The following is a 27,893-nucleotide window of genomic DNA, read 5'->3' on the forward strand; positions in this document are numbered from 1 at the left end:
AAGAGCTGGCCCAGAGAACCAGAACCTCCAGCCGCCCCTCCTTCTGCCACCGCCGCGCCACACCCGCTTCCCTCCCTCCCCCCAGTGCCTGCACCCGCTGGCAACAACCAGTCACAGCCACCACATGGCGGGACCGTTCGCGTTGCCGTCATTCCCGCAAACTTCACTCCGCCTCGCTGCCCACGTGTCTCGGGCTGCAGGGTCCCTCCGCACCTGCGCGCCGTGCCCGGGCTCCTTCCAGACCCTTGGCCCCGCTTGACCCCAGAAGCCCAGCCTCACACCGGTGGGGCTGACCTCGGCACTGACTCTGCTCTCCCTGTCGGACGCTCAGGAGAGAAGTGCGGAACGGATCTGGGCCCCTGGGTCACACGTCCACCCCCGAGGGCACTAGGGGACCCACTAGGCCGGAGGAGGAGGGAGTGGGAGGCGGCGCCCGAGAACCGGCTGCGACTGAGTCCCCCACCCCACCCCCGGCCGCCTTTGAGACCACCCCTTACTGCGGCCTGGTCACCTCCTTCTGGACCACGGCACATTGGGTTCCGGAACACACGCTTCGGAGCGCTCACACGCGCGACGGCTGCCCGCAGCCGCGTGACTCACCTCCGCTCCTTGGCTCTTCGCTGTATTTCTTGCTTCCTCCTTTTTAATCTCTCCAAATCTCGCTCTTGTATTGTGAATCTCCGTGAGGCCAGAACAGTTCCTGAACGCTCTTCCCCTTCCATGCTGAGCCTCCACCGTCTTTGCCCAGAGCTGGACTGAAGCGGACCCTGTGCTCATGGCGACGCGCGTCGTGGACGGTCTTCAGGTTCCTCTCGGGGTTCTCTGGGGCTTCTTTCTGGAGGAGCTGAGGGAACCCCGGGCGTTCCTCCCCGGGCACTGTGTAGGTTCCCAAAGGAGCGTTCTGGAAACTGGAGGTGAGGGTTTGTAGCTGTCGCCTCCACTGGAAGCACGGCTGGCGTGTGGTGACAGGGGCCACGCGGCCGGAACGCGATTGTGGAGCCCGCGCTGCACGACCAGCGCTACTGCGCCTGCGCGGAGGGCGGGGCCGCTCGGGCCAGGTCACGTGCTCGCAGCCCCAGCAGCACCCGGGAGCTTTCTCCAAACGCAAACTCTCGAGCTGCACCTCAGATGTGAAGTGGTTTTCTAATGTGACTTGGCCATATTCCCCTAGAAGTCATTCCCCTGTGCGTTTCCAGATAGAGTGAGCCACAAGACTCGTTCCGGGGTGAGATCTGGAGGAAGTAAAGGGGCAGCCATTTTTTTTTTTTTTTTTTTTTGACGCTTGGATCCCGGGGCAGGTGCATGTGTAGCTCCCGCTGGCGCCTGTCTGCATGCAGCGGGTCTGTCTTTCCGTGAGCTCTTCAGCTGCTGCCTTCCTTCGCCACACGTGGCGAAGGCTGCTGGCAGCTCCTGCAGGAGACCCGCATCACCAGGACTGCAGACAGAAAGAACTGACCCGTCCCAGCTGGTCCTGGCTCCCCCTCTTCCATCCACCTTCCCTTTCCAGCTGCCTGCTCAGCAGTCTGTTCTCACCAGTCCTCTGGCTGATCCTGACGTGTGTGGGAGTTTGAGAACCGCTGATTGAGGAAAACTTTTACAGTTATATGGGCCTACAATGTACCTTTTTATATCTATAGGAGGACAGTTTTTTTTAAAGATTTTATTTATTTATTTGACAGACAGAGATCACAAGTAGGCAGAGAGGCAGGCAGAGGGAGAGGGGGAAGCAGGCTCCCTGCTGAGCAGAGAGCCGGATACAGGGCTCGATCCCAGGACCCTGAGATCATGACCTGAGCCGAAGGCAGAGGCTTTAACCCACGGAGCCACCCAGGCGCCCCTATATGAGGACAGTTTTAATATACACAAATTTCCCAGAAACTTGGCTACTATATAAAACTAGGGGAGAGCATACATTCTTTTGTTCAGAATGTTCCAAAGTGTGTGTGTTTTTTTTTTTTTTTAGGCGCATTTAAGTAAACTCTACCCTGACATGGGGCTCAAACTCATGACCCCAAGATCCAGTCACATGCTCTACCAACCGCACCAGGCAGGCACCCCTCACCCGTTCAGAAAAACCATGTCATCGGGACGCCTGGGTGGCTCAGTTGGTTGGACGACTGCCTTCGGCTCAGGGCGTGATCCTGGAGTCCCGGGATCGAGTCCCGCATCAGGCCCCCAGCTCCATGGGGAGTCTGCTTCGCTCTCTGACCTTCTCCTCGCTCATGCTCTCTCTCACTGTCTCTCTCTCTCAAATAAATAAATAAAATCTTTAAAAAAAAAAAAAGAAAAACCATGTCATCAACTCTCTGGTGGATAAGTGTGAACTTAAGTGTATGGAAATACATACTCTTTTGTATTTATACTGGTTTTGAAATTATTTGTAAGAAATCTTTTTTCCCTGTAAAATTTTGTTTCAGGATAGTAAAGGGGTGTTCACATAAGGCATGTTGGGGCTGACGGTGTTGAGGTCCACTGTCTTGGATTAGTAACTGAGCTTGAGCAAGTGTGTGTGTGTGTGTCTATGAGCACACAGTTTCTGGGCCACATTTTGGTATTATATTAGGAATTGACTAGTTTCCCAGATTTTTAAAAATGAAAATGTCTCTAGTTGGGACACCTGGGTGACTTAGTTAAGCCTCTGACTTTGGTTCAGGGTCCTGGGATAGAGCCCTGCATCAAGCTCTGCGCTCAATGGGGAGTCTGAGTTTCCCTCTCCATCTGCCCCTCTCCTACTCATGCTCTTTCTTTCTCAAATAAGTAAAACCTTAAAAACAACAACAAAACCAGAAAGAAAATGTCTCTAGCAATGGGAATTGCTGTTCTTTAAAGAAGTTTGAAAAAAAGTGTACCCACAAAATTGCCCCACCCCCAACATCCTTTTTGGAGCTCCTCCTTCAGGTTTTTCTTTCTTAAGTATTGGAGAACTCAGATTATCTACTAAAAAGTAGTTTACAGTTTTTAAGAAAATTAACTGTCTTGAGCCTTTCAAATTAACATATAACTTTTACGCATTGTTCTCTTATAAACTTCATTTTTTCCCCCTTTTTCTCGCTTAATTCGTAGAGGTTTAGACGTGGTGCCTATCAGTCTGTTCTCAGATCTGTCGAGGTTCTGTCCCCTCTGCTTGGTACTGCAGGTGCAGACTCTGGCTCACTGTGCCTCCTGGGCTCCCCTGCTGGCAAGCCAGGGGACTTTTTCTGTCTCTGGACTTCTGCAGTCTCCAACTGTGTCCTCTGCAGTCCCAGCCCCTGCTCCAGGGTCCCAGGCCCCACCAGCAGGATTGCTGTGCTCCCTTTCCCGCTGGGAGGCCCCACTGCTCAGCTCTTGTCACACCCCACCCTACCCACCCCTTTGTCCCTCTGGGTAACTTCCTGCTGCTCTTCTTCTCTCATGGGCCCCACCTTCCCCTGCATCCTCTTCCAGATGCCCCCAAACTGAATTCCTGCAGCTGAATTACTCGGCGTGGGTCCAGTCTTTCTGGCTGGACCTTGACTGATAGGCATTTTATCACTATTTTTCAGCAAAGCAGCTTTTGAATCCGTCCATCAGCTCTACTATTTTCTAAATGACTCATTTCTGCTTTTACTTGGTGGATAATATAGCTTAGCCAGCAGTATGCTGTATGCTGTAGTATTTGCCAATTTCTGTGGAGTAAGTATTTCCATCATGGCCAATTTCAACCGTCAATGTGACGTCACTAATAGCTCAGAAGAGATCTACAGAATCAGCTCTCATGGGGGAATGGAGGGGGGCGGTGGTGGGGAGAAAGTACAGAAGGAAGACTTCAGAAGATGGTAAAAATGACGTCTTGAAACTGAGTATTTTAAATTAAGCTTCTCCAGTACATAACACTCCCTCAGCTTCATTGTTAAATTAAAAAATCATTTCATTTGAAAATTTCTTAGGTTTTTCTCACTTCAAAATAATTCCTAAGTGCTTTGTATTAACTTGAGCCCCTGCCCCAAATTCTTACATGGAAACCCTAACCCCCAAAGTGACAGTATTTGGAAACACAGCCTTTTAAGAGGTAAGTAAGGTTAAATGAGGTCATGAGGGTGAGGCCCTAATCTGAAAGGGCTGGGGTCCTTGTGAGACGAACAGAGACCAGACCACTCTCTTCAAGGACACAAAAGGGCCCCGTGTGCACACAGTGATGGTGGCTCTTAGAAGCCAGGAGACGAGGCCTCAGAAACGTGTTGGCCCTTGGATCTTAGACTTCCAGCCTCCAGGACTGTGAGCAGAGACTGCCTGTTGCGTGAGCCCCCAATCTGTGGTGTTCCATTAGGGCGGCCCGAGCTGATGAATACAAGTGTGCCCACTGGTTTGGCCAGCAAACCAGAGCCCATGAAGGTCACAGAGCTTGTCTGGGGTGACAGAAAAGTTTTGGAATTAGAAATAGTGATGGTTGTGCAACATGGTGAATGTAGTTAATTCTACGTAATGAATACTTAAAAATGAAGAAGACTGGCAAATTGTGACATATATTTTACCATACTCTTTAAAAATTAGTAATATACCACCAAATAGAAACCTTCAATGGGTGAATTGTATAGTGTGTGTATTATATGTAGGGTATGTGAATTATATCTCAACAAAATTCTTTTTTAAGAACTCAGAGCCCAAACTGATGAGTAATCAAGTAATTTCAAAAGCTAACTTGCTGAAAATTCCTTAAAAGATGTGCCAGTGAGAAATTCTATTAATAGGAATACACTTTAAGATTTGCTACCAAAAAGAAATGTCCCTTGGGTCAATTTCTCTGGGAGACTGGGGGCAGGCATGGGAAAGCACCACCCGGGGCCAGGTATGCCCCAGTGCAAACCACCTGAAGAGTCGGGGGAGGTCCAGTCTCTGCCGCAAGGCGTATTGGTGAGAATGCCTATCTCCTCACCCCGGCTGTTCTCATCTTTAGAAATCTTTGCCTCTGAATGTTTAACTACACAAGGAGTCTCAATTTCACACATCCAAGACGTACAGACGAAAACTACAAGTAATGATTTTTCATTGATCAGACCAGCAAAGGCAGCCACTAGAGTCACTCGGCTGGGGAGGGCAGAGAGACACCCATCACTGCTGCCTTCACAAACCGCACGGCCCCCAGCGAGGGCACACCGACAGGATTTACAGAACCTCAAAATGCGCACAGCCTCTGCCTCAGCAATTTTCACTTTAGAAGTTTATCCTACAGGCTTTTGTCCATGGGTACAAACGCTGTTCACACTATGTATAACAGTGAAAGATTAGAAAATTTTAACAGCCATTTACCAGGAGACTGGACACACAAATTCGGACTCGACTGGACGTGGCTGCGTGTCCTGCTGGGAGCAGGAACCACACTGCTGCTTCCTGCCCCCTGAGCTGGGTCATCAGGGCCCCTCCATCGGCTGTCCAAAGCACTGTTCGACAATCTGGCAACTTGGTAGGTAAAAAAGCACATCATCTTGTTTTAATTGTTATTTCCTTCATTCCTACTGGAGTTGACTTCTTTTTTCATTTTTATTGGCCCTTGTACATTTTGAGTTCTGTAAAAAAAATTCACAAAACACGTTTATAACATTTGTTGGTTTTTTTCAATCTTCACTCTGATATTGTGAATACAGACAGGGATAAACACTGTCATTCTACACTTGGGGGGAAATGGGGCTCCCGGATCTAACAGGAGCTACCAAGTATTTATTGTGCTAGGCATCCTGTGTTTTAATCCATCACTTCTAATTTTCCCAACAAGCCAGAGAAGAGGTAGCTCTTACTATTCTTATTTTACCAATAAAGAACTGAGGGTAGGAGAAGCTGGCTGACTTGCCCAAGGCCACCTGGCTGGTAACAGGGACCCAAGTCAGTACCTTGGCTCTACAGCAGCTCCTCCTCTTCTTCCAGGCCTGGGTAGGAAGATGCCGGAGTCAGCGGGCCGCGCGGGTGTCCACCCAGTCCCACACGTGCAGGGAGGCATCGTTCGCTGCCGATAACAGAGTCCGTGACTTGTGGGGGTGCCACGTGTGGGTAGTGACCAGTGGAGCAGTGTCTGTCTGATTGTCCTCTAGGAAGATGTGACCTCTGTGAGTGAAGAGAGGTTCTACTTGTCTCCCCGCTCCATCCCAAGATGTGGCATCATAGACCTGGACTGTCCCATCAAAACCTAAGGAAGAACGAGAAGAGAGGATTGACACTGAAAAGTAATTTTTTAAAAAAGATTTTATTTATCTGACAGAGAGAGACACAATGAGAGAGGGAGCACAAGCAGGGGGATGGGAGAGGGAGAAGCAGGCTTTCTGCTGAGCAGGGAGCCTAAAGCGGGGCTAGATACCAGGACCTTGGGATCACGACCTGAGCTAAAGGCAGATGCTTAATGACTGAGCCACCCAGGCAGCCCTGAAAAGTAATTTTTATTGTTTATTATTTAAGTTACCTCTCTGCCCAATATGGGGCTTGAACTCACAACCCCGAGATCAAGAATTCACACTCTGAGCCAGCCAGGTATCCCTAATTTTTAAGTTTGCTCTCTGGCACCAAAACAGGTTATAGGATGAGAAATCAAATAGTAACAAGACGCTTATGGCCAGGATGCCCAGCTAGCTAAGTCAGTAGAGCATCTGATTCTTGATCTTGAGGTCATGAATTTGAGCCCCACATTGGGTGGCAACTACTTAAAAAAGAAAAAGATACATAAGGCCAGCTGACGGGGGCGTAAGCTATGCCCCTAATGTCAGGCAGTGACGGTATACTTCTTTTGTTCATCTGTGAAGTGTCAGGCCCGAGGCTGACCCTGGACAAGCGTTCTTTTAATCCTCACCACTGCATGAAACAGGTACTATTATTCTCCCCAGGAAACTGAGGCTTAAGAGACTCTTTCAAACCTTCTCCACTTGCTTCAAAGCCTAATCCCTCTGCATCCAGATCCCTCTGGGCAGATGGCCTTGCCTCTGGCTTGATGGCAGAAACAGAAGCCTTTACAGAGGAGCGCCCACATGTCCCCCATGACCTAGCTATACCCACTCGCACTCTATCCTGCTGTCTTCTTGCTACCAAAGAGACAGTTCCTCCACCGAGCCTGGTTCTTTCCTTCTGCCCTTTTTGGATCCTGCCATTATCAATGATCTTTCTTGCTCTCTCGATTATTCTTTCAACCTCTCCCCTTCCATGGGTCCTTCCCATGGACTCTTAGATACCCTCATTATTAGACACCCTCATTCAGCTAGAAACTGCCAGGCCAGACCCAGGAGCCTGCTGACCTAGCAGCTTGCTGGAATTCGAGAAGCAAGCAGTCCAAGAAGCACTTCTGTGATCCTCTCGCCTCTTGCTGGTCCAGCCAGCACTGTCCTAGTGCCTCACTGTCTGCACGCCTCTTGACCAACCTCAGCACCGAATTCCTGCTCAGGTAGGAAAGGTCTGATACCCATGTGGAAGTTGAGTAGCTAGAACGGGGAAGGGCCTGCCCTGGAAGAACCTGGACTATTGGTCTGGAGCTTCTCTGGAAGCGACTGTCACTTCTGGGGCCAAGTTTATTATAGGGCTGCAGTCTCCTTCCCGAGCACTGTATGGTCCCCTGGGAGGTAAGTGACAAGACACCAAATACTGCTCAGCGGTACCTGAAATGGCCAAGCAGTTGTCCAGGCCTGGAGCCCAAGTCACTCGCAGCAGCTCTGGGTCAGGGCTGGGTGCAGACACCGAGCACTGGACGGAGCTCACAGGATGGCTGAGATCCCGGGGATCAAAGAGACAGAGCTGCCCGTCTGAGCCAAGGCTGGCAATGCTCGGCCCAGGGCCCCGACCCCCAACTTCGGCACACCACCTCCCTCCAGCAGCCCCAGCCCTGGGGCTGATGGTCTCTGACGGCGCCCACTTCTGGCGGATGTCAACAAGCCCCAGGCGGCCTGAGGCGCAGCAGAAGGCAAAGGTGTCTGCAGCCAGGACCTGTAGGCTGCTTAGCTCCTCACTGTCACTGACTCCTGGAAGACAGAGGGTCACAGAGAAAAGCTGCTAGAATCACAGGAATCTGACCGGTCACACGCCCCTTCCTCTGGAAGCTTCCCACCAACCCCCGGCACCTTGCCACGCTCCACCCAGCTGGGATGGCCCTGGTCCCTGGGACTGGCTCCTCCAGCCCCAGAACCATAGCCCCTTGAGGCCAGGGCCTGCCTCGCATCCAGCTGGTTCCCCCAGCAGCTGGCCAGGTGGCTGAACTCAGTTCTTCATGTGGCTGAGGAGGACGGGAGTGAGCAGGAGATGCCGGCAAGGGGTGAAGAGAAGCGGTACCTGAGGTGTATGTGGTCTTCTGGGATTCCAGGTCCACGACCTTCAGACTGCGGAGCCTCACCCCGTGGAGGACTCCGGGTGCCATGGAAGAGAAGATGGCCACCCTGGGCCAGAGACCGCCCTCCTTCTCCGGCACAGCGATGGTGCTGACTGCTTGAAGGACATCTGGGGGAAGCACAAGAGGCTAAAATCCGGGGTGCCGATGAAGGCCTGAAATATTACAAGGCCAGCCAGCAGCCTTTCCTTGTACATTTAGGTCAAGGAAGAAAGGGGGCTGACAGCTGGCAAGAGAGGACGTGAGACATAAACGCCCTGGATTACGTTCACATTTCTAAAACTGAAACTGTCAGTAGCACTTTAATTCCTTCATAATTTGTCTTATAAACAGTTTTGCAAATGGGAGCTAATGAATCACAGCGGCCATCTCAAAACCCCAAGAGCAGTCTGGCTTTTCATAGTTTTACAAAGAACACATAAAGATAGAAAAAAGCAAAGAATGCACTGAGGATGTCACTTACACCTTAAGTGAAAATAACAGGTACAGAGTTCACGAACTAATAGTATTTCTTCAAACACATGTTCCATGGCCTCAAGCGACCTGCAGACGACAAGCAGGAGGTCACGAGGCCGATGTCTCCAAATGGAGACTGGGCGGGGGGGCTCCATGGCACTGTTGCATCAGGCAGGAGCAAGGACACATGTGTCTGCTCAGCCTGCTTGGTTCTCGCCCCTGTGTTCTGGAGGCTTCTCTTGGTGGCAGCCGTTTACAGCAGAGCTCGGAACAGAACAAGTCATTTGCTGCACAAACTACTTTCCGGGAGATGCACATTTCCATTTTGTATTTTCTGGCTCCAAGAAAGGCTCATTATTTGGTCACCACTTCTCTGAAGGGACACCTAGTTATTTTTCTAGTTCTAAAGCACAGGTGAAAGTCAGGATGAGGAAGGAAGAGACGAGAAGGAATACTAGCACAGCTTGGCAAGCAGGCACAAGGCAACGAGTCCCTTGAAATGGTTCCCATCCAAGGAGGGCACAGGGCACATGTCTGGCTGGGGCTAGAATGCAGAAGGCCCTTGGGTGTTCCTCCGAAGACCCACAGACCCTCAGTGCCCTTGATCCGGACTTGCTGAACTCAACCGCTCCTTCAACGTGGGCTGTGGAGTTTTGGAGCAGACATGACAGCCGAGCTTGGGATCTGAGTCTGGGGAGTGCCGGCAAGGCTGTGAGTCAAACCCGCCCCTCCTGGGCAGCACGTGAGCAGCTCCCTCTTCCCTTTCCACACACTCTAAGGAGCTTGGACAGACTCCACGAGACCTACTGCTCTGAGCCAGGGCACGGGTCTCAGATACGATCCGTCCTCTGACAGGGGAAAGGAGGAGGCCAAGGAAAAGCCTTCAAAGACCTATTTCAAAGATGCAGTGGAAAATTTCAGAGCCTCCTGAAGGTCTCCTCGTCCTCCTCCCTCTAGCCTGTGGTAAAATGCCCTCCTCCAGGGAATCCATACCACATTTAGCAAACCAACCTCAAATGGAAAATGGAAATGACTAGGGAATCAAAGCAAAAGACACAGCGAGGCACCTCTAAGAACTTGGCCATAAAAGAAGGTTGTGTCTGAGGAGTCACCAACACAGAACAGGTCAGAGGTAGGCACACTCCCTATAGAACCAGAACAGCGCCCACACCTGCAGGAGTGAGCAAATGCCTTAACACAGCTAAGGAATGGTGGTGTCCTTGAGAGAGGGGGCTGTCCGGCCATGAAGGCAAAGAAAACACTGAGGCCTGTCCAGGGCAGAGGGAGCCACACCAGACTGAGCATTGAACTTCAAAGTGGCTACAGCAGGTGACATTCAGCTGAGACCTTCAGATATGTATTTGTCTCAAAGGCTTCCACAGCCCCAGTGAGGAGAGAAAAGGAGAGAAAAGGCCTCAGATGCTGCTCCAGGGGCCTGGATGGCACAAGGCCTGGGCAGCACTGACTTCACAAGCTTTATACTTTGTGCTGAAGACTGCGTGTGAAAACACAATTTGGAAACCTCTGAGCTGATTCCTCTTGTTATGGTTTTGTTTATCACGCAGTCTTTGGTGAGGTCAGGTCTTCTATAGGCAAAGAATTAAAGATCTAGAATAGTCTAATTTCAGGGATACTTATTTTTTCATTTATGAACGAATAAAACTGTATTCTGGTCTATACAGCAGTCTTATGAGTCTGGTGAGTGTGTCTGCCTCTATAAACACATTTGTTTAGAATGTGCTGACAAAATCAGGTTTTCAAGACATCAAAGCTGTGGGTCAACACCTGGATTTTGGAAAATTCTGGCTTCTGGAAAAACAGCTGGCTGACCTTCCCTAGGCTCTGCACTATTATCTAGGGAAAGAGAACTCCTTTTTTTTTTTTTTTTTTTGGTGGAAGATTATTTATTTATTTGACACAGAGAGAGAGAGAACACAAGTAGGCAGAGAGGCAGGGGGAAGCAGGCTCCCTGCTGAGCAGAGAGCCCGATGCGGGGCTCGATCCCAGGACCCTTAGATCCTGACCTGAGCCGAAGGCAGAGGCTTAACCCACTGAGCCACCCAGGCACCCCAGAAAGAGAACTCTTGATCTGATTTGCTACTCCCATAGGAGTGCCAAAGCAAGCCCCACTGGGCCATTAGCTCCCCTGGGCCTAGGGCTAGAGGTTCTGTGCGGCACCTGGTACCCCAGGCACCGTCAGGACAAAAGGCAGCACAGAAGGCAGCTCCGGGTGCCTCCACAGGGCTAGTGAGACTCCCCTCCCTCTCATCTTTAAACAACTACTGTCGCATACAGCCTATTTTCAGGCAAAGATAAAAAACTACAAGTTACTGGCCTAAGGACAGACATGAAGATCAATGGAAGAGAACTGAGAGTCCAAAAATAAATCCTTACATTTATGGTTAAGCAACCATCTTTCAACAAAAGCAGCAAGGCAAATCAATGGAGAAAGATAAGGCTATTTGACAAATGGCGCTGAGACAATTGGGTATTTACAGGCAAAAAGGTGACTTCACACCATACACAAAGGGGAAGTCTAACACAGGCTTAATGCTGACATGAAAACAATAAAACTGGGGGGAAAATAAAACAATGCATAGAGGAAAAAAATCTGTGGGTTAGGTAAAGATTTCTTAAATATGACACCAAGAGTACAGTTCTTAAGAGGAAACTCTGACAAATCAGACCTCCCCAAAAATGTAGAACTTTTATGCTTCAGAAGACACTATTAAGAAAACGAAAAAACAAGTAACAGACTGGGTGAAAATATTAGCAAAACATATATAGGATTAAAAACAGAGCTACTCTACGACCCAGCAATCGCACTACTGGGTATTTATCCCAAAGATACTAATGTAGTGATCCGAAGGGGCACCTGCACCCCAATGTTCATAGCAGCAATGTCCACAATAGCCAAACTATGGAAAGAGCCCAGATGTCCATGACAGATGAATGGATAAAGATGTTGTGTGTATATATATACAATGGACTATTATGCAGCCATCAGAAAAATGAAATCTTAACATTTCCCATGACATGGATAGAACTAGAGAGTATTATGCTAAGTTAAATAAGTCAACCAGAGAAAGACAACTATCAGATGATTTCACTCATATGTGGAATTTAAGAAACAAAATAGAAGATCATAGGGGAAGGGAGGGAAAAATAAAACAAGATGAAATCAAAGAGAGCGATAAACTTGACTCTTGACTTTAGGAAACAAACTGAGGGTTGCAAGAGGGGAGCTGGGTGGGAGGAAGGGGTAACTGGGGGCATTGAGGAGGGCACGTGATGTAACGCGCACTGGTGTTACATGCAAATGATGAATCACCAAACTCTACCTCTGAAACTAGTAATACATTATATGTTAATTAATTGAATTTAAAAATAAAATAAAATTTAAAAAACACTTATAGGACTCTTAAAGACGAAAAAGTCAATAAAAAAATGGGCAAAATATGTGCTCAAATATGAGCACCAAGAAAAAAGGAGCATCTAGGCTTCTGCTTGCTGTTGTAATCCCCAGAGCCTTCCCCATTGCCTGACACATCAGAAGCTCACAGCGAGTATCTCTGAATGAATGAGATGTTAACTACTGCTACAAATCATAGTAAGAACAATTTTTTCTTTTTTTAATGTAGGCTCCACACCCAATGTGGGGCTCAAACTCACGTCCCCCAGATCAAGCGTCCCATGCTCTACCCAGCAGCCAGCCCATAAATGTTCCCCATCATTGACAGATCTGCCTCCAGGGACCAGCTCGAAGCGAAATGGAGGCACAGACCCCGCTGCTGCTCAGTAAATACCCTACCACCTTTTCTTCAGAGCCCCTACACCCGCACTGAGATCAATGATTAGTATTTAATATAGTTACCACCAGATGTGGTTCCGAGCAGACCCTAACGTCAGACCAGACCCAAGGCCAGGTCAGGCTACTATCTTCGTGTCTTTCAACAACTCAGCCTCTCTGGGATGGTCTGTTCTCAGACTCCTCAGAATTTAATGAGATCAGTCACGGAAAGTCCTTGGTACAGTGCCTGGAGGACAGTATGCTTATTAATATTACTGTTACCTTGTGCAGATTATTGATTAATCTGAACAAGTATCTATTAAATGTACAGTGAATCCAGAATATCAAAGGGCCCAGGACCGCATACTGTCTTCAGCCTGTGAGGGCGTGGGAAAAAATAACAAAACTCTCTCACGAAGATACGCATAGGCATTTCCCTGAAGAAGACCGATGAATGGCTAATGAGCACAGGGAAAGATGCTCAATATTATTAGTCATTAAAAAGATGGACATGAAAGGCACAAAGAGAAAAAAATTTCACTGTCACTAGGATGCTTTAACAAATGTTGATGAGGATATGGGAAAACAGAATACCTCATACACGGTTGGTGGGAACGTAAATAATGAAGCCATTCTGGAAAACAGTTTGGAAATGTCTTTAAAAAAATCAAACATAAATTTACCACATTATCCAGCGATTTCACTCCTAAGTGTCTGTCCAAGGGAAATGAAAACATGTCCACACTGAGACTCATACACGGTAACAGCCAACAGCTGGTGGACGGATAGGCAAGTGCAGCACACACACGCAATGGAATATTACTCAGCCAATAAAAGGGAACTAGGGCTGCATGCTGGGTCCCTGCCTTTCGTCCTGACTGTGCCTGGGGAACCAGATGTCCGCCCGTGGTACGACAGGGCAGACCTCAAAGCGTGACACTGAGTGGAAGAAGCCACATACAAGAGACCACACATCGCATGATAGGAAATGTTCAGAAGAGGCAAATCTATTACAGAGGCAGAAAGTAGATTAGTGGGGCAGGGTGTGGGAATGGGGAGTAACAGGAAGTGGCAAAATAGATCTCACTCGGGTCATGAAAATGTTCTAAAACTGACTTGTAGTGATGGTTGCCCAATTAATTAAATGTACCAGAATAACTGAATTGTATGCTTAAAATGTGTGAACTTCAATACAATTATAAGAAAATAAACAATCATAACTGCAAGTCAATGATACAAAGTGGACGCTACAGCATTCATTAGACAAGTGACAAAGAGGACACAACAAAGGAAAACCCCGAGTCTGTGATCTTGCCAAAGCACAAGAACCGCCTTTCTGGATCAGCACATCCTGGGGAGAAGCCAGCAGCTACCAGCGGGCTCTAGGAAGTAGCCAAGGGAGGCCGTGCAGGGACCAGGGGCGGAGCATCACACAAGCAAAAGGGCAGTTCCAAGAACAGTGGCCTGTGCCTCCAAGGCACAATTCTGTTCTGGCCAACAATGCTCTAACTGGAGGAGGGACTGAAGGGGCTGGATCAGGGCTGCCGGCTCTTGGTGCCTGCCTGGCAGGGAAACCTGCACGCCCACTGCTGGAGGGAGGGCTATTCCGCGTGAATGAGCTCCCCTTCCCTCCTAAGGGAACAGGATTAACACTTCTGGCTCCTTTTCCTGTTCCCATTAGGGAGTAGAGTGACTTCATGAGGAGGGAGACTGGTAGGTTGTGCCTCTTGCTCCCTCATTATTTTCCATCCCTGTGACCTCCTTGCCACCGCCACCTCCTCCTTCTCCCAGAGGTGAGCTCACCTGAGTGGCCCCAGCTCTGCCCTCGCCTCTGCCCTGGCCTGGGGAGAGGCACGGAGTACACCAGGTGCTCAGCCTAGGACTGGGGAGGGGAACTGAATCCCTGAAGCAAGTTACAGGAAGCTCCATCGGGGAGCTTTGCCCACTCATCTTTGCCCACGTTCAATTAGATACTGCATTTTAATTCCCACCTGGCTCTGCGACTCCTTCTTAACTGGCCTAGATTAGGAGCCACGGTGCACAGGTATCAGGCTTTCCCACAACCCAACCCCGCCAAGTCAGATTCACTCACCACTGTCCTCTGCGACCTGCCACACGTGCAGGTAAGAACCCGGAAGACCAGTGGTTACCAGCAACCTATTCATAACAGACAGAGGATTAGTCCAGCAGTGGGGAGCTCACCCACATACCCGCCAGCCTTTTCCCTTCCCGGCCTGCTCAGCATGGGGTCCCTACACTCCCCATACCAGGAAAGCTTACTGCACAGAGAGATCATCAAGACCAGTCACCCTCATTTCACAGACGAGGAGCAGCTTCCTGCACTTGAGGGACAGACCCTGAGCTCATGGAGGGTCGTGGGACTGAGCCCAGGCATCCCCAGGGCATAATGTATCCCAGAGGACACGAGCATGGAGCCTGAACACACAACCCTAACCTGGAGACTCTCCATCTCCGCCAGCTGGGACAATTAGTCCCAACTCCCCACCACCAGTTCTTTGAGAAACTAAGGGCATCCTCCTACTCTGTATTCCTTGGGACAACTCCAGCGACCTGCGGGTTACGTTAGTTCAAAGGTCTGTGGTCTGCAAGGGACCATCAAGCTACCAATGTTTTGTTGTTTTTTTTTTTAATATTCCAAAGCCGTGTGTGTGTGTGTGTGCGTGTGTGCGTGTGCGCCTGCATGCTGAGTGGGTAGGGGGTCAAGGCGGAGCTAAAGAGGCAGGACACCCCTGACAGTTCCAGCCATTCCACCCTGAATGGAAGGTCAGGGTCACAGAGCTGACCATACCTGGTGTCTGGCACGTGCTTCAGCTCAAAGACAGACGCGTCTGAAAACCCTCCGTGGCACACCTTGAAATCTCTTTCTGGGCATAAGCCCTAAAATACAAAAGGGTGGAGCATCAGAGAGCCTGCTTTCCAAAGACAAACCTCTGATGAGCTCCGGGTCAGACGCTGGCACGAAGCCCCCCCGCTGGCAACAGATGCTTCTCCCCGCCGGACCTCGGTGTGCTGCTACCGGTAAATGTTGGTCTCAGCTGCCTACACAGCTTTCCTGGCTTCCTGCACATCCAAAACCCTTCTCCCAACCTTTCCCTGGGCCCTTTCACTATAGCACAAGTGTCATACTCCAGGCCTCCTTAGAGGAGTCAGCGAAGCTTCATAGCTTCATCCAAGACAGCTGGAATGTATCAGTCAACTACCCTATCCCCATTCCTCCCAGCTCCCACTGAAAGTCAGCTGGGTTCTTCTAGCAATAAAAATGTAGCAGCCACCAGTTATCCAGTGTCCACTGCGTCAGGCCCTGTGTTCAGGGCTTGATCTACTTTGTCACATTGAATTCTTACAACAGCCCTGTCCTATACGTACTGTAATGACCCCTATTCTAAAATGACAAATGCACAGGAAATTTCAGCAACTTTTCTAAGGTCACACAGGGATTATGTTGTGGATCTGAACCCAAGTCTGTCTAACCAAAGTTCATGCTCTCAGCCACCTGACTCCACTCTCTCCATGGGAGGGAATGGAAGCAGAAGGAAAGGAGGTAGCCACAAGAAAAAAGAGGAAAAGCCAGTGGTAAGAGGTAGGAGGTAAATAAGGTGTCTCTTCAAGGCTCAGTCTGGGTGAGGGAGCTCCTGGCTCAAGCCTCAGTGGTGGGGACTGGGAAAGGTCAAGAGCACTAGGTAGGAAATTCCCCCCAGGGCCACAGAGGCCAGGCTGTCCTCAGATGAGTGTGCGTGATTTTACAGCAACCTCACGCAGCTACTCACTCTTTTTTTCTTCACACATTCTCTTCTCTTGGCTTCTGAAACACTGCCCTTTTCTGAGACTCCTTCAAAGACTCTTCCTTCTTAGTACTTGGGGATTCCTCTTCCTCTAACCATTCCTGAGGTTTGCTCTTAACGCATCGTCTTCTTTTACTCCTTATACATGACACTGTCATCCTAGGTGATGTTAACCATTCTAAGGGTTTCAGCCACCCTCTACACGCCAATGACTCCCTAAATCTATTTTTTTTAAATCTATTTTTGATAAAGTAAAGCTGACCCCTTCTTCCAGGAGCTCTCTGTAAACCTCAGACATCCTGTAGCACTTATCTCTGTGCATCCCTGCCTCCCTGTGACACAAGCAGGCAGGACCAGGGCTTGTCCCTCTCTCTGTCTAGTATCCAGGACGACACCTAGTAGGCAGAGAAACTCTCTAAAGGTTTAATAAATGAATAAAAAGTAGATGCATATATTCCGTGTTCATATTTCAAGTTACCTGGTTTTCTTTTACAGAAAGTCTCAGAGGTAGTATGAGATGAAGAATCTCATTTTTTTTCAGGCTTTCATAGCCAGCAACGAAGACTCCTGGAAAAAGAAGCAGAAGTAGCTGTGCCAAACTTCTAGAAAGATCCTGGACTGCAGCTGTGTCCAGAAATTTCACCCAAACCTCCAAAGCAAAGGTAAATTCCTCCACTACTGGTATGCAGCGTTGTATTGGGGAATGGAAGGGATCTAGATCGTACTAAGGGAATGTGAAGTGCCCACAGGGCGGAAATTGCTACAAGACCAAGAGGAGGCCTCAGACTCCCAGAAGTGTGGGTTGGGTTCCTGCCGCTTGAGCTAGCATTAAGAGGTCCAGCCTAAGGAGTAAGAGTCCATTTCCTTCAGAACCAGGCAGGGCAGATCACCTTTGTCACCAATCCATTCGAGGACTCGAGTGGCTCCGGAAAGGTCGAATGCATGGAAATCTTGGTACCTGCATGATAAAGAAACAATGTCACACAGTGCATAGCACTACAGCTGTTAAAACTCTGAGACGGCAGCATGGTTCGGTCGGTGGGGGCCCAGACTCTGGCGCAAAGCAGACCTGGGAGCAGGTCTTGTTGCACATCATAGCCCCCGTGTGACTGCGACCAGGCCGGTCACAGCTATCCCTGAGCTTCGGTCCTCATCTGTAAAACGCAACTCCCAGAGATCCCGGGCTTCCCAAGGCTGATGTGAGGGATCACTGAGACCTTTTGCTCAAAGTCTCAATCAGGCTGGCGCAAAGTAACGGGTCGCCTAGGAGGTTATCATCTTCCACGACCACCGCTCTTCTGGCACCACACACAGGCCACGCACACGGGGAGGTGCCTCTTCCCGGATGCTGGACCCCGCCTCATGACCAGGCCTGCCCAGCCCACACCGGGGTTCCCTGCGCGCTCCACCCGGCGCCCGTCCGCCCGCCCCGCGGGCTCCAGGCCCAGAGCCCACGTCCCAGGCCCACAAGATTTACAAGCGCAAGGATTCCACCAGCCAGTCCTCCGCGGACTCCATGGCAACGCCGCTTCCGGTACCCCCACTTCCGTCGCCTCACTTCCGCCTCTGGGAACCTTCCTCGGCAGGCGCGGCCCTCTCGCGAGGACTGGGCGCGGCCGGCTCTGGCTGGGAGGCGTGGTCCCACGCCAGGGGGCGGGGCCGTGAGGAGACTGAGCGCCTTCACCAGCGTGCAGTGCTCTTGCCGGGCTGGGTCCGGGATGCTCCTGGCAAAAACTCCGGGGAAAATGACGTAAAATCAGGGGCTCCCAGGATGTCAGTTCCGGACGGGGCCTCGGGGGCCAAATACCCGCCCGTTTCATCACCGAATATTTGCAGATCAGAGGGTCAAGCCCTGATAAAATACAGGATGCTTGGTTAAATTCGAATTTTAGGTAACGAATAATTTTTTCGGGTATGTCCGTGCAATGCTTAGGACATCTCATACGAAAAACTTATTCATTGTTTATGTGAAATGAGAATTTAACTGAGTGTCCTGTATTTTTACTTGCTAAATCTGGCAACCCTACCCAAGCCTAGAGAAGAGAGTAAGCAGACAGCTAGGTCTGGATCCTAGCCCGGCTCACTCCCTTGTATGCCCTGGGCACTCCCCTCAAAGCTTGGCATAGGGATGAAATGGAATAGGGTAAGCAAAACCTCATCTTGTAGTGGAGGGCAGCTCTCTCGTCCAGGCGAGGAAACAGGAGAGACTTCCTGTGCCAGTAGGTGGCAGAGGTGAGAGTAAGAACACAGGCGTATCCAGCAGGCGCTGAGTACCTGCCTCCTGAATGAGAGACGGAATAGGAGTCCCCAGTAGGCCGGTGTCCTGAAGTTCTCTAGACTTTTTGAAGCCAGCTCTATCTCATTGAACATGCCCTCCAGCAACCCCCTTTCCCTCCCGCGCCCTCAAACGCAGCTGGAAGGAGAGGCCCAGACAGTCTATGTAAAGAGCAGGGTTTTATTCACGACTTCAACACTGAAGCATGAAATACAGCAGGGACATAATTTGTGTCTCATGGGCAGTATTCCCGGTGACACAACCAGAAATCACAGTAATGGAGTAACAGACATTTGAGCCCAGGTTTTACATCCAGATGGGGCTGCCACCAGGGTCCCGCTCAGCACCTTCCCTGGGTGTGCGCAGTCTAAGTCATGTCGGCGTCTCTTCCTCATTAGGGGCACCCCTTCTGCAGCATCTGTGCCAGCAGCCTCCTGTACTGAACGGGAACACACAGAATTGATCTGGGCAGAGGGGATACATGACAGGGGCGTCCTGACATTCCTAAGTGCTGGGCATCCACAGAGGTAGGCAGGGGCAGGCTCTTAGCTCAGGCAGGCCGCCTGGCACCTTTCTCCCTAAAGAAGGACCTGGGAAGGGTCGGTCAGTGGTTTTCTCAAAGTGGTCATGACAGGCAAGGAGATCGTGGAAGTGAAGTCCCTGTTATGTGCCTGGTCCTGGGCCAGCAACGGTGTTTTCTCTCCCTGGCCCCAGCTCTGCCCCAGACCCCACTTCTGAAGCCCCATCCCCTAGTCCCAGATACTGCTTCCTTGGAGGTTCGCTAGTTGGTGACATTGCTAGCCTCGGAGGTGACATCACCTCCCTTCAGACTCAGCCAGCCCAAGCTTCCGGCCCTCGATTCTGAGGTCCCCACGGGCTCGTGCTTCTATGCAGGAGGAGAGCCCAGGAGATTGAGTGGGGCTGGAGTTGGGCCTTCTCTAGGAAATGCCCCTCCCTTCTTTCAAAAGGTATGCCCTGTATACTAGGCACAGTGGGGGATATGAAGGTGAGTCTGTGACAGGTGCTTACTAAGTGCTTTCTACGTGCCAGGCACCACGCTGAGCACAAGACACAAATGGTCTCATTTACTACAGGATGGGCGCTATCCTCATCATCCCCATTTTATAAATGAGGAAGATGAGGCCTTTGAGGTCACACAGCTACTAAATAGCTAGGTTACGAGCTTAGCTTGCTGTCACCAGAAGCCACATTCTACCACACTACACGGCCTTCTGGGCACATTAACAAAGTACAAGGGAAGGTGGTGTGGGCTGGGGACGGCACCAGGAGCAGGGAATTGAGGAGCTGCCCTTCTACCAGACTAGAGACGGAAGCTGTCTTGGCTCTAGCTTAGGGATCTTGAATGTCTTCTCAGTGATCTACAGCCAGGGGTAATTTGGTTTCCTACCTCTTTCCCCTCATGAGAGCTCTGGCAATGTCTGGAGGCATTTTGTTGTGGTTGTCACAAATGGGGTGGGGGGGGGATGCTCCAGTGGATAGAGACAAGGGATACTACTAAACTTCCTCCAAAGCACAGGGCAGCCCCCATAACAAAGAATTATCCAGCCCAGAATGTCAGGAGTGCTGAGGTTGAGAAACCCCGCACTGAGGGTCACTGAGGCGGATGAGGGACGGGGAAAAGCACTGGTCAAGTTGAACAAGGTCTGACTCTGTCTTGGGTGCTGACTCTTCTCCTTTCTGGGTCTCAGGGTCCCAACTGTAGCCACAAGTACAAACGAGGCACAGTAAAGGTGGAGAGCTGGGGTAGGGCGAGTCTGGGGCGGGGGACGTCCTGCTGCAAGAGGCTTGCTAATTACTCCTAGGCTGTGACTTCAGACTGGGGACTAGGTGAGGGGAAATTTCTTTCCTACTTCTTGCTCTGTGAGGTTTGCTGGAAAGGTCAGTTTCTTTGAAGTCTTCTCCCTTTGGCTCTGGATCACAAGGAAAGCCTGGAATCCCTGGTTTTCTGGGGCCCATCACACCTTAGGGGTCTGTCACACCTGATGCCCAATGCTGGAACCACCAGCAGCAGCCCTGGCTAGGTCTCTCCTGGGCCTGAGGTAGGAGCTTGGCTCACCTGGGGGTGAGGTGCTGGGCTGCTAAGGCTCATGCCCAGAACTTTCTTTAGCAGGAGGATCCTGGGAAGATCATGACTCAGCTGGAGTCTCTGGTCCCTCAGGGAGATGTGGGGAGCTGTCCCCAAGAGGAATGGGCTGGGGGTTTCCAGGCTCTTCTTACCCATGAAGTGACCTAGAAAGGAGGCACCAAGGCATAAGGAAGTTGGGGAGCGAGGATCCTATCCCAGTGGGAAAGCTCCCCATCTCTCTCAACTTTCAGTTCTCATGACAGCAAGATCCGAGGTCAGCCTTCCTCCTCCTCCTCCTCACCAGGAGACACAAATGCCCCCGTGGGGTGGCAAAGCCTGTACTTCGGCTGCTCCTGAACAGGTGGAGATGGTGGAGATGGTAGAGAGGATGGCACATGGCCAGGGAGAAGGTCTGCCAGTTGTGCCGCCTGCTTGCAGGAGGGACAGGAGAGGGGAAGGAGGAAAGTGGGGAATGAAGAGGTGTCTGGAGGGTGGAGGTGCAAAGAGAAAACACACCAGAAGTCAGAACAAGGTTCAGCAGACTCCTGCCTAAGGCAAGGGGCTCCGGCTGGCAGGCAGATCGGGGATCCAGACCCAGCTCTGCTTTAACTGGCTGAGTGATCTTAGCCAAGTCACTGAACTATCCGGGTCTCAAGTTTCCCATCTATTAAATTAGACGAGTTCCAGGGTCCTCACCAGCGTGGACACTAGTGTCCCTGGCTGAGGAACGGCCTGACAAGAAAAATGGGATCAGAGCAGGGTGAGGGGCGCTTGCCCGGGTCCCGAAGACTTACCGGTGGCCCAGAGGTTGCCCCGAGGGTGCACTCGGATCTTGCTGGCCCGGCTGCGGGGCTCTGGGGGATCCCAGCTGAGCGGCGCGGCGCCGGCAGCGAGCAGAGCGAAGAGCAGGAGTCCGCCGAGCAGCCGAGAACCCCCCGCCCGCAGGGTCATGGCTGTACCCTCGCCGCGCCTCTGCCCTGGCGCGCTTCGCAGCGGCTGAAACCCGTGCAGCCGCCTTCCCTCCTTTTAAACCCTCGCCCCTGGGGGCGGAGCCTGTCCCGAGGAGCCCGCCCCTGGCGCGCTCGCCACCGCCCGGGCCCCGCCCCCACAGGACGCTGGGCTGGGCAGGACCCCCGGGGCTGGGCGCTAGCGCTCCCGCACCCACTTGGGCATCGCTGCCGCAGGGCGTTGGCGTCCGTGCGCGCCACCCGTCAGCAGAGGACCCTGACCCCGGGCAAAGCCCGCTTCCCTGGCGGCCGCCGCGCGGCTCCCACACGCTTTCGGCCCACGAGTGGTTACTTTGCCTCGGAACCTCTCTTTACAAGGGTAAAAGCGGGGGTGGCGCTACAGTGTCCAGAAAAGTGCCAGGCACCAGCCGAGCCATAAAATGCCTGCCAGCCCCTCGCTCTTAGGGAATGAGACCGTGTTCACCCTGCTCCCTGCCCTCTCCCCGCCAGCACTCCCCAGGTGCTGCAGAAACCACAGCAGGTGCTCGGGCTGGCAGCGCAGTGATGGGTGGGGAGAGGGAGCACCCCCCCACCCCAAGAATGGACGCTGTACTGGGGGGAGCCTGGCCTATCCCTTGGTTGGAGGCAGATGTCTGGGTCAGGAAGTGCGAAGAGCACCAAGAGCACCGGACCAAGAATTCATACATAAACTGTGACCTCGTTGAACCTCACTTTCTTCAACTATCAAATAGTAATAACCGTGTTGCCCTATTGTGATAATTTTACACTTTTTTTGTGGCAGGAAGGAGCAGTCCTACAGGACTGGCCTCTCACACCCAGTACTCTCTTTCTCCCAAGTCCATCCTTCTCTTGGAAAGAACTTCTGGGTCAGCACCATCACTTAATGAGCAAAAAACACTGCTCCAGAATAATACATTTATTTTTGCTCAAATGATTACTAAACACCAATGTTCAGGAGCACCATGCGAGGCATGAGAGGAGGGAGACAAAAGATCATTCTCTGCGGCCAAAGGAGTTTACCATCTCACTGGAGAAACAGAGTGCCAAAGGAGTGAAAGATGGAGGAGTGGGGTGCAGACCCACCCTGGGATTCGGGGATCTGCACCGTGCGGCTGGGACAGACCCCACTCCCCAGTCTGGCTCAGTAATGGTACTTGGGATTGCCCCTGCGTGTATCTAGCACAGCAAGGCCAGCTAGCTCGGTGGGTCACCGCTCTAAAAGGGGAAGTGTGGAGCAGAGGCTGGATGTCATGCTGGGTCCCCAGGAGCATGACATAAGGACAGGGACACTCCATTTCTGGCCCTGGCTTTTCCTTGCCCCGGTCTCCTTGCTTCTCATCCCCCTCCCTGGCGTTTACACCTCTCTGCATTCTTGTCAGTGCTCCGCCCCGGCGTACAGATATAGCTCTTATCACCTCCCCATAATAACCATTCCCTCTGTGACCCCCTTCCTCTCCTCTGGCCCACAGACGTAGAAATTCATGGGAACACACGGCAGCTGGTATTGAATGCTTCTTCACTTCAATGCTCGAAGGAACCTTATTTGGTAGGTTTCTCTCTCACTTTATAACTGAAACAGGCTCAGCGGTTGAGTCGCTCGTCCAGATGTCACACTTGGGTCCAAGCCTTGGGTCGGCTTGGAACACTCTATCGGGTTCCCAAAGTCATGCAGGGTGGACGCTATTTCCCTAAACCACACCCACTCCCGTTTTATCATCACGAGTGTAAACATGGAGCTGGTTTAGATTTCTCAGGGGAGAAGGGGAGCAGGCACTGAATTTAGAGTTTGCCCTCACTTCTGCAGGGTACTCTGGGACTGAGGGTTCTGTTCTGACCAGTCAGGCCTGCATTCACAGCTTCAAGACTGACCTCAGGTGCCCCCAGCGGGATCACTTTATCTGTCAGGCTAGCACAGCAAGCAAGGACCTCTAGGGACCCTAAAGAAGCAGGGTAGCAGCTCCACAGCTGCCAGGAAACATGTGCCTGGAATGAGAAGCATTAGGCCCAGCAGAGAGGGTGGCTGGCTCAAGACAGCACTTCCAGGGACGCCTGTGTGGCGCAGTTGGTTAAACGACTGCCTCCGGCTCAGGGCGTGATCCTGGAGTCCCGGGATCGAGTCCCACATCAGGCTCCCAGCTCCATGGGGAGTCTGCTTCGCTCTCTGACCTTCTCCTGGCTCATTCTCTCTCTCACTGTCTCTCTCTCTCAAATAAATAAAATAAAATCTTAAAAAAAAAAAAAAAAAGACAGCACTTCCAGACTCAATGTCTCAGGGAGTGTGCCAGGCTCTGAGTTTACAGTGAGACCTCACTGTCCACTGCCCATTCCCCAAGTGTACTGTGAAGGCAAGGGAAGTCTAAGGGCCTCCATCCCACTGGGAAGACTGACAGTGAGTCCGGTGGGGTCCCCCAGGGAAGCTCTCCAGCGTTCACACTGGGCCCTCCTCAGGTTTCTACAGCCTTCAAGGATAGTCACGGGAAACCTACACAGGCTTCACAAGACAATCCTAGAGATGATGAAGGGGTAAAAGATACACGGGCAACTCCTGTTACAACCAACACCAAAAAAACATCTGAACTGCACCATGGTTTTTAATTAAAGATTGCTTTAAATAAAGGACATGTGTGTTATTGTTTGCTACATTTTCATCAAACTGGAATCAATTTTAAGTAACATCTGTTCACAAGTACTAACATGCATGCTCCTTTGATCACCAACACTATTTTGATGTAGTAACAACTAGCATTATGCCTATTTCACAGATGAGTTAGTTCAAGTACAAAGCAAGTTAGTTGCAAAGAAACTACACAAATGGAGGAAACCAGAATGAACTTGATGGACATGAAAGGTGCAAAGGACAAGAGAGGAAGCGAAAAGCAGAAATTTAAATTAGACATACATGAGTCTGGTAAAAAGGATTGATAACAAATGCAGAGCTGCTCAGGAAAGGATGGTATAAAATCACTCCCCCGGCATCCCCCATCCCCCTCCCCCACCGTGGCCCTCTGTCCTCTGGGTTCTTTCTGTGTAATCTATTTTTTAAGAAGAATTTGTATTATTTTTTCATACGGCCGTAGCAGCTGCTGTCGGGGGGGCTTGGGGTTTTATTTTTCTGGCGGGCGGGGGGGAGGCCATTTTGTCACTTCGCCTCGGTTGAGCATCTAGGAAGTATTAAAACTGTAAAGCCTTCTCAGTGCACTTTGAACCTGGAAAACAATCCAAACAGGCCCATGGCATTACGAGGCCAGGAGGGGGGACACGTCCCCTCCATCCGGGAACCGTGATGTCTAAGGAACACGCATCCAGACTCAGAACAATAAAATAAATTCCATACTCCCAAAAAAAAAAAAAAAATCACTCCCCCGGCAAACGTTTGAGCACAGATCTCCACCCGTATGATTTGGGAGGATGAAGAGAAACAGGTCTTGCTCTTGAGTTTCAGGATGGGAAAGGACTGGACAATCAGGACAACAGCAGAATCTTCAAGAAGAGAGTCAGGGATATAGGATACAACTTCCCAGAGTCAGAAGGAACACAAAAGAATTAGTTAGAAAATCAGAACATTCACCATTAGTCAGGAAATGTACCAGAAACGGAAACTGCCAAAACACAAAATATTCTTTTAAGGCAATGTTAAAAAAGAGAGAGAAAACACCTACATCTAACAAGAAAGTAAGGACAATCGCACCAGTGGCTAAGGGAGCTAAGCAGCAACTTCTCCGCTCAATGGCCCAGGTGCTCAAGGAACTTAAAAAACCCAAGAAAGGGATGAGCCCCAGGCCCAGCATTCATAATTATTTGGGTGGGACAGTCATGTATTTCAGGGGACATTCAGTAACTCAAATTAATACTCTCTAAACTCCAAAGAGGTTTCAAATCTGCCTGAGAATTTTTTTTTTTTTTTTAATCTGAGTGAGTCCACAAAAGAACCACCTAGAGTCTCTACAGAGTTCCCAAGAGTCATGGCATTTATGCCAAATGAAAGAGTCTCATTAGATATTATAAAGGTACAAGGATTGGGTTATGACGCCCAACATTGTGACATGAGAAAAGCAACAGACTTGGAGTTGCGGCCGTGCCTTTCACGGGCCAAGAGATCTTGGGCAAATCTCTTAACTTGTGGTTTCTTTTTTGTAAAATGGAGTTTATTTTGAAGACTCAGTAAGAGAAAATAAAAATCTGTCATGAATTCAAAAGCACTTAGTGAAGCATGTGGCAAATACTAAGTATTCGATATTATGAGCTGGGTCCCAGGAAATGCAAAGCCTGCTTTCAATCTAAAGCCCATTACCGGGGGAAGAAAAGGCTCCCTGGACAGCCGCTAAAGCTGCGGTGTTGAGACAACACTCAACAAAATGCCTATCACACTGGGAGTTGCTGGACAGACTAAAGGGCCAGCAGATCTGCCTCAACTTTTGACCAATTCAAGAAACAAATTCTGGTCTTCTTCCACTTAAGTAAGTTGTCAGGCTGACTGCTTTGATCAAGGCTCATGCTAGTGATTTACCTCCTTGTCTGACATAAAGCCCGAGTACAAATTCTTTTAACTAGCCTCCTTGATGTAAAGGGGGAATCCAGCTTTCCAATCTAAAGAAACGGGCCAATTAAAGTAAGGGTGCTAGAGAAATGATTTTTTTTAAATATTTAATTTACTGGGGTGCCTGGGTGGCTAAGTGGGTTAAGCCTCTGCCTTCAGCTTGGGTCATGATCTCAGGATCCTGGGATCAAGCCCTGCATGGGGTTCTCTGCTCAGTGGGGAGCCTGCTCCCCCCACCCCAGCCGCCTGCCTCTCTGCCTACTGGTGATCCCTCTCTCTGTCAAATAAATAAACTCTTTAAAAAAATTTAATTTATTTATTTGACAGAGAGAGAGAGAGAGAGCATGGCAGGGGAAGCAGCAGAGGGAGAGGGAGAAGCAGGCTCCTGCTGAGCAGAGAGCCTAACATGGGGCTCAATCCCAGGACCCAGGGATCATGACCTGAGCTGAAGGCAGACACTTAACTGAGCCACCCAGGTGCTCGTAGAGAAATGATTCCTAACCAAGAGGAGGTAACCTTCCAGAAACTCCCAGGACTGGCAGAATAGGGATTTACAGTTTGAAAGTCATATTTAGTATAATAATATAACTGTATATGAGAAACAATTAACTTGTTTTCATAACATAAACTTAGAAAAAAGCACAATAAAATATTCTTGGCTGGTAAGGATGGAGGTTGGATACAACAGACCTGAGGGAGAGTTTGTGAGAATGGAGAAGAGGTAGGAGATTTTAGGCTTCTTAAGAGAGGCAATGAGTTTCGAAAGATTAAGGAACACAGTTCTTTTGTGTGGGGGGGTGGGGGGGGAGACCCGGGGGACTCAGTCCGTTTAAGCACCTGCCTTTGGCTCAGGTCGTGATCCTGGGGTCCTGGGATCCAGCCCTGAGTCGGGTTCCCTGCTCAGTCAGGAGTCTGCTTCCTCCTCTCCCTCTGACCCTCCCCACTGCTTGCACTTGCTCGCTCTCTCTCACATGAATACATTTTTTTAAAAAAATCTAAAACAAATACTTCTACAGGACAGGTGTTTGGCGGCTCCTACGTGAACAGATGGGTAGCTGGGCTGTGTGAGCTGGGCTGCAGCAGCTGCCAAGCTACACCGACACTAAAGGAACCTTCTCGGAAATCAATGAAAATCATCAGGCTACTTCATACAGACATGACGGTATGACATCACACCGTGCCCTTGCAATGAGGTCCCAGGAGAGAAATTTCTTGGTTCTCACCTCTGTATGAAGTGTCTTGGGTATCATTATAAGGTTTTTGTTAATTCCATTTTAGGCCCATTCCATAAGACATAGAAATGATGGTTTCCCTCTTCACATTCACCCCTAAGGAGTTGAAAATCAACACTATGGATCTCCTCCAGCGGACACAGAACTTTGATGTGTCTTGTGGGCGCTAACCTCACCGCTGACTTCATCTTTTTTTCCTCCCACACTTACTTCAACCTTAGATTCTTCAATTATTTTATATCTTATCTCAGAGTATTAGATGTGTCTTTAAGAGCTGCTCCAAATCCTTTTCTGGAACAATTTATTTATTAATAAATAAATCTAAAATGGGCCAAGCACTGGGATAGGGACTAGAGAATATACAAGCCTGAACCAGAGGTTGGCCGTGTCTTGACGCCTTCAAGGAGCCGGTCGGGGTATGGGCCCCACAGGAGACAG

General features: G+C 50.2%; 2 protein-coding genes across 3 annotated transcripts; both read right to left on the reverse strand.

Moving 5' to 3' along the window:
• Positions 1 to 4,460: 4,460 nt before the first annotated feature.
• WDR73 (WD repeat domain 73) lies at positions 4,461 to 17,893 on the reverse strand. The gene is made up of 9 exons (XM_044230113.1): positions 17,835 to 17,893; positions 17,248 to 17,315; positions 16,836 to 16,924; positions 15,364 to 15,452; positions 14,647 to 14,711; positions 8,254 to 8,418; positions 7,587 to 7,946; positions 5,844 to 6,136; positions 4,461 to 5,522 (listed from the first exon to the last, which is right to left on the reverse strand). The coding sequence occupies exons 1-8, from the start codon at positions 17,873 to 17,875 to the stop codon at positions 5,901 to 5,903; spliced, it is 1,113 nt and encodes a 370-aa protein (XP_044086048.1). The 5' UTR covers positions 17,876 to 17,893; the 3' UTR covers positions 4,461 to 5,522; positions 5,844 to 5,900.
• An 898-nt stretch (positions 17,894 to 18,791) lies between these two features.
• Positions 18,792 to 21,694, reverse strand: NMB (neuromedin B). 2 transcript variants are annotated; one of them, XM_044230081.1, is made up of 3 exons: positions 21,513 to 21,694; positions 20,710 to 20,882; positions 18,792 to 19,066 (listed from the first exon to the last, which is right to left on the reverse strand). In XM_044230081.1, the coding sequence occupies exons 1-3, from the start codon at positions 21,667 to 21,669 to the stop codon at positions 18,902 to 18,904; spliced, it is 495 nt and encodes a 164-aa protein (XP_044086016.1). In that variant the 5' UTR covers positions 21,670 to 21,694; the 3' UTR covers positions 18,792 to 18,901. The 2 variants fall into 2 exon arrangements, with proteins under 2 accessions (XP_044086016.1, XP_044086017.1); XM_044230082.1 differs by having other exon boundaries at positions 18,932 to 19,071.
• Between the last annotated feature and the right edge of the window lie 6,199 nt (positions 21,695 to 27,893).

Source organism: Neovison vison, chromosome 13, assembly GCF_020171115.1.
Source record: "Neovison vison isolate M4711 chromosome 13, ASM_NN_V1, whole genome shotgun sequence".
In the NCBI taxonomy this organism is placed as follows: domain Eukaryota; kingdom Metazoa; phylum Chordata; class Mammalia; order Carnivora; family Mustelidae; genus Neogale; species Neogale vison.